Consider the following 12450-nt stretch of genomic DNA (forward strand, 5'->3'; position numbering starts at 1 on the left):
TTGCAGGGATGTGGGGTGCCTGTTGTCTGCTCTAAAAGGTTAGAGAACAGAAAATGTATATCTTTGTATGTTCCTCTCTGCAGACAGAAATGCTAGATGTTAATACAATGGGGGAATTTAGTATGAATAGGGCAGGCATACGGCTACCCTGGATATAAGATAAGACCAAGAGCTGAATAATGTTTGAGATTTTTACAATAGAAAAAAGTGGACAGACTAGATGGTCAAAATGGTTTTCATCTGCTGTCAAATAATTATATATATATATATATATATATATATATATATATATATGCTCTCAACCAATTATCAGCTGCCAAGTACCAAGCAGCAATATTTACTAGCGCTCTGTGATTCCACAATCAATAAACCTGAGAAGATGACGTGGTTGCTAAGATGAAATCTTACACAGTTTGTAGTTTGAATCTGCCCAAGTGAGGTGGTTAGATTCCAAATAAAAATCTGACATTCGAGGAGGGGGGCAATGGAGGGGACAGAAGGAGGGGCATCAACTCTCTCCTCTATCAAGATGAGACAGATGAGAGAATACGACAGGACTCATTTAGGCGTCTGCCTGGAATCAGAGCGTCCGCTCAGGGTGAACCTGCCTGTGTCCCTGCTATTTCTGCTTTGATTCTCGTTAACATCTTCCGTGGAATTAGCAGACGCCATGCCAGATTTTGCAGGAATTTGGAAAATGAAAAGCAGTGAGAATTTTGATGAACTTCTAAAAGCTCTTGGTAAGTCGGGCAAATAATTTTAATTACATAGCACCTGAGCATGTGATTGCATCATTGTATGTCATAATTGTTACAGGAGCAAAAGGTATGTATCAATACATGAATGATACATATGATAGATAGCTAAATAAAAGATAGATATCAATGAGATATTAATTTTAGTCTGTATAATATGAAATATTATGGAATATACATTCTATAACACAAATATTATAGAAACACAGGATCTCCCTTTGTGTTGTAATCATTATGAAGTCTTACACATTTGTTTAAAGTAAAGACAATATATGATAGTTCACTTGGCAAAGAAAGAAAGCACTAAAAATTGTTAATTATAGTCGTTGGCACACCTATTTTGTAAATGAGTAGTATATAGGTGACAAGTAAGCCTAGATATGTTAATGGCTATGTAGAGCCAATTACATTAGTAGTGGACGTGTGGAGTTTATGGTAGAATTTGATTTAGTTATACGGCAAGGGTGTAGCATGGGAAAATGATATTAGCATCGGCATTATAGCTATACCTACGAGGATTTAATACAAAAAAAGCGCAAATGTGTAACATGCTAGAGAATATAAACAGGGTGTTGCAAATAAGTCTCAACTGTTGAAAAAGCTATAAGATGGGGTCATTCGTTTGCAACACAGAGCTATACAAAACTATGTAGAAGCAGATAGCTTCAGCTTTTAAGAGTCAGATATTTAGCCATAGTGAACAATGTGAAAAGGGACTGGCATGACCACACTGATGCCCAGTCCTGGAAAAACATGGTAACAGAGATCAGAACACAATACGGGAAGGGTATGGAATGAGAACATGCGAGGTGCAGAGGACCAGCAATGTGAGATACAAGGAGGAACAGACACAGCTTTTAAGAAATGCTGGAGCTGATTATTGCTAGGATAATACAGCGACCCAAGAAGCTTGCATAACCTGCATGGGAGGTGCAAGAGTTGTAATATTAAAAGTATAAAGAAAAAAGATATATATAAGTAACTGTAAACAGATCTGCTGATGAGAAACAGTGAGAATGATTTATTGCCATATTATGGTCTTTAAGGCCCAGACTGTGATGATGATATACATAATTTTTGGTAAATTGTGGTATTCCTAAACATAAAGTACAGTTCTTTCTGTTAATTATATCTTTGGCAGTAGATATTTGCCTACTAATGGAAATAACTGATATATCATCAAGTAACAATGCTGTTGAAAAGCAAATTCTGGCTACAGAAGAAGGCACATTAGGATGAAACTGGAATTAAGCTAACCTTGTCATATCTGTTCAGGAGTAAATGCTATGCTCAGAAAGGTAGCAGTAGCTGCGGCTTCTAAACCCCACGTCGAGATTCGTCAAAATGGAGATCAGTTCTACATCAAGACATCCACCACAGTTCGGACAACAGAAATCCGTTTCACCGTAGGGGAAGAGTTTGAAGAAGAGACTGTAGACGGTAGGAAATGCAAGGTAAATTTGCTTCTAATCTACAATAATTCAGGGCTAGTTTGTAAAACCAGCTATACAGACAATCACTAATATGTATCAAATATCAGATAAGTATTCTGTATGGCACAGAATATGTGAAAGAAACAGGGGAGGCAAGGATTATTTGGAGTAGGTGTGCACACCTGTAACACCAAATCTGTTGATATCCTATAAAAATCCCCAAAACGTGACATCAAGGCACGTTCCTACTTTGCCTAATCGTACCTGTGTACTCTGCAGATTTTACCTGGAGGCTCAAGAAATCAGATTACCTGCAGGTCTGCATATTTAATATGTACGGCAGTAAGAAATGCTTGATCCTGTACATTCCCTGCCAAGATTTATACATCTGCTGTGTTACTAATGCGATTTACTACTGTCATGCACAAATGTGTACCAGCAAACATGATTATCTCGCACATAAAGTAATAGCACTATATATTCATTAAACGAACACAGATAAATATTAGTTAGTTACATGGCAACCTTCCAGGAATCAATAACCCTGGTAACTACTCCACGTAAATAAAAAAGACAAGGGAGTTGTTGCATGCCAGGGGACGCGCAACCACCTTCAGGATATTCAACAGGAAAAAGCATGCATTATGGAGGGCTAACCAGGCTTCCTCAGAGTATAAACTTTTTACTAAACAGAGTAAAGTAATATAGATGAAATCATATAATACTCACGTCACTTAATAAGTATGATGTATAGGAAGAAACAGAGAGCTTTGCTTCACATTACTGGGAGCACTAGAGAACTGTTCAGCAGGCTAGTATGCCGATGGCTCAGAAGGGTTCAGATAAACATATTGACCGCCAGGGTTATAGATATATATATATATATATATTGTGATCCTGCACCCACACAGGGTACCAAACAGCACGGTCCTCTAGGGTATTAACGCCACATCTCAGTTAGGTAATCACCCACGATTTATTTGTAGTCCACGTATGAAGTTATTTACAGGATTACATAGAACACAAATTCCCTACAAACAAAAGCCTAGCTCGTCTGAGCGCTTACTAACATATAACTCCCTCACTACTAAGGGTCTAAACTAAAACAAAACATAATCCCACCAACCTCTTTGATGGTCTCTTTTGTGCATAGCAAGCTCTGCTGCTTCCAAACAAACTCTCTCTCCCCCTCTGGCCAACAGGTCAGGTTATATTGCAGTCAGTGCAGCTAATTACCTGCAGCTGACCAGTGCATTGGAGTCAGCTTAAACTCCCGGCCTGGAACCCGTGTCAGTCCAGGTGCATGTAAACTGCGGGGTGGAGCACCAGCCTGCCCTATATGTCGTATAAAACCCTGCAAAATCGAGGGGGAATGTATACCCCTTCCACGACAACACCCCGCACCTTGTTACAATATATATAAAGAAAACTGATTCTAATGCGAAATTGGAAAAGTGGTCTTAGCCCCGTAGTAATCCCTGCTGATTGGGCCATTACATTACTTGCTAGGGTAATAAGACTTTTTTTTTAGACTTTGCACCAAAATCACTTTTTTAACCCCAATAATGTACATAGTGGACGGTCTATAACCAAGCTACAAAAATGCTTATACACACCTCAAGAGTGGTGAACGAATACAGCATAAATTGAGAGTTGTGTAGATTTGTAATTTGTGTAGCGGTGTAATGCTTCAGTGCATTAACGTAATATATATATATTGGTAGCAGTCCTCCATTAACGTGACACACACATTAGGAGCTACATCAGTGAATTAATACTACACGCATTAATAGCAGGATGAGCGCATCATTTGGATGAAGTACAAGGGCAAGTACATTAGATTAATAGATTGAGCACATGTGGGTTACGGTGTTGAGTATGTTCCTCCGGCTGTCATTTGGAACATGAATTAGTTTTATGATCACGGCACAGACATTACACACTCCAGTCATTTTACCATTTATTAATCCTGACACTGCACTGCATGACCATTTGATTTATATGGCTTCCTCCTGACTGTTCTCTGATCCAATCCAAGGCACACAAAGGCACGAGGGTATTATATGAGCCCCCAGGCCGCAACACTCGGGGAGGGGTGGGCACATAATGCATCATTTATTAAGCCCAGAAATCCCCTAGAGGGTATATAAATGGGGAACCCTTTCAACCTCAATGTGCCATAACCACAGAACTAATATACCAAATCACCTTTTATATATGGTTTACAGGTACCATTACTGTTTGTACAATCTCATGTATAAAATTGTACCTTTTTTTTAGGAAACTGCATATTATGCTAAATTAATTGTAAATTACATGTGCATATTATACTCAGGCGTTTACAGTAGTAAAGTTACTTTAAAAAAATAGATCATCATTTATCATATTTCTTTTTTATTTGAATCAGTTAGAAAATGACAGAAATGTGTAATGTTCTCATTTTAACTATACCTTATTCTTGCAGCTTATGGCTGGTATGTCCATTTATGTTTCCCAGTATCATTTTTTCTTCCATAGAGTTCTCCTGTTTGGGAGAAGGAAAATAAGATCTACTGTAAGCAGACACTTGTGGAGGGAACAGGCCCCAGGACATACTGGACCCGGGAACTGCTGGGAGATGAGCTCATTCTGGTGAGGCATCTTATTGATTTCCCAAATTGGCCCATCAATCAAGGGCATATGCCTGCTAAACTGTTTCAGTCTGCTACTGTGTGTGCATGTATGCCAACGTGACAGGTTTGCAGATTGGATTAAAGAAGTTAACTACACTTTATAATAGAAAAGTAAAAAAAAAAGACATCAAAACAAAATTTTACAATATACCACATTTACTGAAATCAGTAACTAATGTTTCAGACCTGGGACCCTCATTGTTTGAACCCATGACATTAACAGGACACCAGTATTAAGAGCGCAAATACATATGTAGCCAGTGACAATGTGTCAACAAATTATTCATTAGTGCAACAGGGACCATAATAGCTTGAGAGCCCTTAGATATGTGCTTTCAGTAGAGCTGAAAGAGGCTCAACTTTCAGAGAAGTTTCTCTGGAGAAATGTCTACAGGGAGACAGAGGACCATAGGTTGCAGAACTGGAATATGTTCCTTAACTACTACCCCGGAATATGTTCCTAAGCTACCGAGAAACTAACCAAAGGTAACACACTTGTAGCTCAATGGCATTCTGAACAGGGATGGTCCTACAAAAATGACAGATATGTACTTGACCTTTTGGTCTAATGGTACATATTTCTAAACTCAATTTCCTATTACTAAAAGCCTCACATCATGTTAAAGTGCAATTCTCATCAGTGTGTATATCACTGGTTTTGTAAGTTTGCTCTGCTGAATTAGCGCATCCAGTGCAGTCTTACACCTCTGTGGCCATTTGTGGCAAAGAGTTCATTAAATCACATGCCTGCATTTGCACTCAGGATATTAATGCTTCTCATTAGTATTTACTTCATAAATGACCAGACAGCCAGGTCATCAAGAACATCACATTAACACAAGGAGGTCTTTGTTGACTGACCAAACACTCATTAACATTATCCACGCGCAAATAGGTCATTGTTTTTGTGCTCATTAAAAAAACCTTTTCCTTTCAAAAATTGCCTTGATTATCTTTTTTACCCTTCTCACAAAAATTATTCAAAAAAAATATTTGTGTTCCTCTAAACCTTCCATGTCAGGCAGCAATCCGATGTTAAACCAGGAATCTTGATAATGTCATTAATGAGGAGAATGGGTTCTTTCTCTAGTTGTAATAGATAAAATGAATACATTTGTTTCACACACACACTGTTATTATTTTTGGTTTAAAAATAATAAATATAAGGCAGGTCCTTCTAAAGAACAACAAAACCGTATGGGCTTTAAATAATATGAATAAAATAACATTATAAGAATAGAAACATATAATCTAATGGCAGATAAGGACCATTTGGCCAGACTACACATTTATTCCTTACTCACCTTACTCAGTACTTGGTCTCGTCTTAGATTCAGGATAGCCATATGCCACAATTTTATGCGTGTTAAAGTTCCCTTTTTCTGTTAAATCTCTGTCTTCTGCTAGGAGGCTGATCCACTTATCCATCACCCTCTCAGTAAAGTAAAAACTTCCTTACATTTCATCAAAATACCTAATCCCTGATATAAAACTAGTTTTTCTGCTCCTTCTAAAAATAATTTTTGATACTTTCATAAAACAGAATGCTGTCATGCAACATTTAAAACTATAAATGATGGATAGCTGGGTTTTGGTAGTTATAGTTAGAGGAGTGACTCGCATCAAGGCATAACAAAGACTTTATCACCTATTAATAGCCATTTATTTAACTGCATAAGGAATCTGCAAGATGAATAACATTGTATAAATATGTGCAAACCCGATATAAAGAGCCCTGCAGTGACCTGCTCATTAACAGAAATGTACAAAGAACAATTGACTGGAAGAGCAAAGATTTCAAATACAACAAAGGAAGGGATTCTTTACAGTAAGAACAATAAAATTATGGAATTCACTGCCAAGAGAGGTGGTATTATCAAATGCAATGGATGCCTTTAAAAAGGGTCTGGATTTGTTTTCACAATAGCAGAACATACAGGTGGGTTAATTTGGGTTTTTTTGTATCAAAAGCAAAAAGAATAAAAAAGAATAGGTAGAATGGTTGAATTTAGGATGGACTTATGATAGCCTAGTGTCTCTATGATTTGGAATCCCTTGTCTTTGAATCATTGTCCTGCGACTCCCAAAGCTCTCAAATAGTCTTTGGGATGCCACATGCTAGCTAAGGATCATGAAAAGTACAGTTTAGCAACAGTTGGAATAGTTCCTGTTGGGTATCACTCTTTTGGGATATCCTGACATATTCTACAACATTATATTTATTATACCTGTGGGTAAGCATAATTTCAGCAAAATATTAGAAACTATATTAATGTGAATATCGCTTCCATCTGTTCTAAAAAGTGAGAACACTGTCTCTTATGTCTTACAGTTTTTGCCCCATAGCAGGTTCCCTACTTTAACAATATGACTCCATACGGTGGAATAACTACAGTATTAGCCATTGTTGTTAAACATGTATTTGTACTCAATATCCTGTCAACCTGACAGTCTTAGGGATCAGATTATGATAATATAACCTATTATCTATGGTATTTTTTTACATCATACATCAGCAGAAAGAACAATTTTTATTATTGTAGAAAAATAATCTAAAACAATGCATTGCATCAACTAGAATTTAACATCTAATATTTGGGCTTTGCAAGGTGTTTTATGACTTCATGATTTTACTTTGGGATGACAGCAACTAAACAACTAAAACCCACACTAACCATATACATTTTAATGTATTTCTCAGTACCAACGTGGGATTTGATGATCTATAGTTCTAGGCACCTAATTTTATTTCCTATTAGTAAGTTAGCATTTAAAACCCTTAGTACTTTCCACAACTGTTTCCAATTCCATGCTCGCATATTAAGAAAATTACATTACAAACAGACATCTAACTGCAGTTAATGGCTTAGTAAAAAAATGCATTGACTATATACACTCCAACCAACTCTACATGGGGAGATAACTTTTACAAAACAAAAACATATCCGCCATTTATACCTCATGTCATAATAAATGTTTGTTTACACTCCTGCAAAATAATGTATCTTGTGTGTTGCAGACATTTGGAGCTGATGATGTGGTCTGTACAAGAATATACGTGAGGGCATGAAGCAAAAGCTCATCCAGACACAAAAAAAGGAATTATGGTTTCCTCCAGTAATTTAGGGATTATCTTCCTGTCACACCGACCCACTCGTTGTATGTTTTAGGATAAAGAAAAATACCGGTACTTCCATTCTCTAGTGATCAGACTGCAGTCTTAAAACATGTTGTCTCTGTAATAATAGGATGTTGACTCATATTCTGACAATTTTGGGAAACAGCAATGAAGTTTTTCTCTACCCTCTTGACAGCTCATCAGCTTCTGCATTGTATAATGGTGCTATGGATCAATGTAATACTGCAAGGCACTGCTTTGCATTATAAAGCCAGTGAATATGTTTCCTGCCAAGGACTGACATTTTCCAAGTTGTCTGATACTGGTATATAAAGTATACGTAGATATCCGTAGTTCTTTTTCAAAGGCCAAAATAACCTAAAGACAACAGACACCAGATAAGACCTTCTTGAGGCATCTAAATGAGTTCCTTTATTTAGTAAACCCGCTTGTATAAGAAGCAGTATGTAGACCCCAAGACCCCATAGTAATGAGAGCATTGCCATCTTCTGAAATCGTATGAGTTTTAAGAGCTTAGCCAGAACATATGTCTTTTTAACAATTCCATTAAAAATGGTAACCTTTTTAATATCTTCACATACTCTTGAGGTCCATAAACTGTTTAGCGATTCTTGCAACCTAAAACTTACATTGAACTTTGCATTCATTAAAAATGAAGCCTCTCAGACATGAAGCGGAATGAAGATACAGGAAAACGATTTTGTTGGTTCATTAAAATATAATTCTAATTTTTAATAAATCAACTTTATTTTATACAGTTCTAAGATCCTTAGTGGGAGTAATGGAAATAAAATGAATTCTTCAAATAAGCAAGTTCATGACTAATATAAGTTAGTTTTTTATGCAATGGGTATATAGCCTCAAATAGAAGTATCAGACAACTTAATTCACATATAGAATGTAAAGCAGATGAATTGGTGAACATGATGAAGTGAAGACATCACAGATCAGTGAATAAAGAATTGCGATCAGGGCTGTGAATTTTGCTTATCAGGTTGACAAAAGGCTTAAATGATCATGGAGTATGTTACCGTTATACTTGACCCACCTGTCAGAACCAAGGTTTCATTTAATACACAGTTTGCCTTTTATCCACTCTGTAACAGAAAGATCTTGAGATCACAGCAAGATCCCAACAATGTCAAAATCCATTCCTTGCAGAAAGTTATTTGTATTGTGTACCGCGCCTTTGATTGGTGAATCATTTCCATGACATGTACTTTGTGTTTCAATAAAGTTATTTCAATATAAATCCTTTTTTTTGATCAGTGATAACCAGTGATACAAAAGTGGAGTAAGTAGTATCACTTGCAAATATAGCTTTTGCAGTAACTTCGGGTGTGATAATCAATAAAATCAGGATGGTCTTTAACACATGGAAAACGTTGCAGACGCCCTGAGCCCAAAGATGACTTTACTGACCCATTGAGGCTGCAGCTTTGGGCCTTCGACAGCCATCACAGACTGGAGATACAAATATGTGCTATCACCACCACAGACTTTTTCAGCACCAAGACGTGATGTTCTGTCCAAGCTCCAAGCAGCAGGTACACAACGGACAAATCATTTCTGGAGATTATTTCTGGGGACCCATGGAGAAGAAGCTTGCCCCAGGCTCTATTACATAAAAAGCCGACTCTGAGTAAAATTAGTGTCAATCATAAGGTTGAAGTCATCTTACTTACATCCTTTGACATGTGTTTCATAAAAGCATTTTCTAATTGCTGTGCAAACAACACCCACTCACTGGCCACATTATTAGATATACCTGTTCAATTGCTTGTAAACACAAATAGCTAATCAGCCAATCACATGGCAGCAACTCAATGGATTTAGGCATGCTGAAGTTCAAACCGGGCAACAGAATGCGGAAGAAAGGGAATTTAAGCGACTTTAAACGTGGCATGGTTGTTGGTGCCACACGGGCTGGTCTGAGTATTTCAGAAACTGCTGATCTACTGGGATTTTCACGCACAACCATCTCTAGGGTTTACAGAGAATGGTCCAAAAAAAGAAAATATCCAGTGAGTGGCAGTTGTGTGTACGAAAATGCCTTGTTGATAGCAGAGGTCAGAGGAGAACGGGCAGACGGGTTTGAGATGACAGAAAGGCAACAGTAACTCAAATAACCACTCGTTACAACCAAGGTATGCAGAATACCATCTCTGAATGCACAACACGTTGAACCTTGAAGCAGATGGGCTACAGCAGCAGAAGACCACACCGGGTGCTACTCCTGTCAGCTAAGAACAGCTACCAATCGCACAGGCTCACCAAAAGTGGACAATGGAAGACTGGAAGAATGTTGCCTGGTCTGATGAGTCTCGATACCAGCTGAGACATTCAGATGGCAGGGTCAAACTTTGGGGTAAAAAAAATTATGGATCCATGGATGGATCCATCCTGCCTTGTATCAACAGTTCAGGCTGGTGATGGTAGTGTAATGGTGTAGGGGACATTTTCTTGGCACACTTCGGGCCCCGTAGTTGTTAGGAATATTAATGAAATAAAATAGGCAAAACCAATATTCTATCACGTACACAAAATGCTGACACTATTAATTATTGTAGGACCACAACCACAATATTAATATAAAGAGATACCCTATATTTTATCTCTGATCCTAAATCCTTTCAGATCCTGCCAAAAACTATAATTCAAAATGAGATATTATACCATCACGATAGTTAATCACAATATTATTTATTGTAAAAAAAACCACAATCTACAAGATACCTATATAAGTCATGCAGTGCATAGGATAATACAGAAAATATATCTTCTAAACTTGAATCAAGTCAAAAACAGTATATTATTGATTAGTTATCAAATATGAATCATTATCTTATGAGTCTAACATGTACAAAATGATCTGTTTTCATAAGAGCCCCTACCTTTTCGTAATCAGTTTGCAAGTCTGAGATATGTAGTTCTGAGTTATTTAGAATCTTATTATACCAAACCAAGGAACAGACACAATGGTCCTTTAATCCTTATTACTCATCATTATCATCTTAAACACATTTAGTAAGTACCTTAACATGCTTTCTTTACGTGCCTAAAACTTCTTAAATGCACACCATCCCCTCCTCCCTTCGAGATTTGTGCCAGTTTTGGCAGCTAGAAGTTGCCCATCACTAGCATGAATCAACAAGATCATTTCCAAAGCATGTGCATGGGAGGTCTCATTCAAACAAACGCTGGACCTGGAATATAAGGCGACACTCAGGTATCATACATCTAAGACATCTAAGTTCATATGATGGCTGGAGTGTACCTTCCATTGTATAATTTAATTTGCCATTAGCCTGAATTTAGTAAAATGCTCCGAGTACCATCTGCTGGGTAAATTTGAGAATACAGCCAAAGCAGCTCTAGTATGAGAGAAACACACACTGCGTGCTTCTTAGTAGTATTACTAATTTGACATAGTTGATGTTTCAAACACTTCCTGTTGGGAACCCAGAAGCCCAGAATGCACGGTTCATTTTGGTGAAATAGTATATACTTTAGCCTTTGTGTTTTAAAATGAAGTTATTCTCAACAAGCAATTCTATTAAAAAACTTTTTTTTTTTAAATTATGTTTTCAGAAGAGCAGCCTATGCAATGGCCCAGCCAGCATGCACATTACATTGGTTACTGCATAAGTAGGACTGTTTTTAAAGATATGAAACTTTGTACTTTATGAGTAACCTCATCATCACTTTTGATTAGCTGGGTTTGCCATACCTGCAAATATTTTAGGTGTTCATATTGGCACATCTGTGAGGGCATACCTCCCAAATTCTATCCTCGGCGAATCGGGATGCCTGGGGGACGGGGCTTAGGAGGTAGCGCTACTGCACACAATCCTGCGCATGCACAATATGAATTCTACAGTTCCCCAGACACCAGTGAATTACATCAGGACCACGGGATTCTGGCCCCAAATCCCGCTGAGCTCTAGAGCTTGGTGGGACAGAGCTTGACTGCTTTTTCACCACCCTGGACTGCTCAGAGAATCTCCACAAGCAGCCCATGTTCCCCACTGCACACAAAAGCAGGATAGTGGGGCAGCTACCCAGGACAGTGGGACAGTGCTTGAATATCGGGACTGTCCTGCAGAAAAGGAAATGTTGGGAGCTATGGATTGCTTTTCCAGCTGCTCTTGGCACCTCATTCAAAATACACTCTTATCGATAACCTTTCTCCTGGGAATTGGGTTATGACATCATATCCCAGCGCTCTACTGTTAAAGGAATCACATTGCAAAAGGAAACTATGGAGGATCGTTCTGACTTGGCATAGCCCTCTCCCAGTTGGGGAGATCCTTGGAACAGGCCCACCGAGTAGTAGCGACAGTGGAACTGCCGACCCCCTGGAACTGCCGCCCTAGACCTAGGCCGGAATGCGCCACTGCATACGCAGCCACTTAAACACAAGTCTTTATTCAGAGATATCCCAACTTAAA

At 38.0% G+C, this 12450-nt stretch overlaps 1 protein-coding gene across 1 annotated transcript; it reads left to right on the plus strand.

The window, feature by feature from the left end:
* Positions 1-670: 670 nt before the first annotated feature.
* LOC149298652 (cellular retinoic acid-binding protein 1-like) lies at positions 671-7930 on the plus strand. Its single transcript, XM_089487195.1, has 4 exons — positions 671-740; positions 2031-2209; positions 4706-4819; positions 7880-7930. The coding sequence occupies exons 1-4, from the start codon at positions 671-673 to the stop codon at positions 7928-7930; spliced, it is 414 nt and encodes a 137-aa protein (XP_089343321.1).
* Positions 7931-12450: the final 4520 nt, after the last annotated feature.

The sequence above is a fragment of the Sceloporus occidentalis genome, unplaced genomic scaffold (assembly GCF_023333645.1).
Source record: "Sceloporus occidentalis isolate IW3139 unplaced genomic scaffold, rSceOcc1.0.p SCAF_31, whole genome shotgun sequence".
Lineage (NCBI taxonomy): Eukaryota > Metazoa > Chordata > Lepidosauria > Squamata > Phrynosomatidae > Sceloporus > Sceloporus occidentalis.

Excerpts from the sequence above, each read along its gene's own strand:
- LOC149298652 (XM_089487195.1), top strand. The coding sequence starts at position 671 with ATGCCAGATTTTGCAGGAATTTGGAAAATGAAAAGCAGTGAGAATTTT. Across the intron at positions 741-2,030 it reads TGAACTTCTAAAAGCTCTTG|GAGTAAATGCTATGCTCAGA; the intron begins GTAAGTCGGGCA and ends ATATCTGTTCAG. Across the intron at positions 2,210-4,705 it reads TAGACGGTAGGAAATGCAAG|AGTTCTCCTGTTTGGGAGAA; the intron begins GTAAATTTGCTT and ends TTTCTTCCATAG.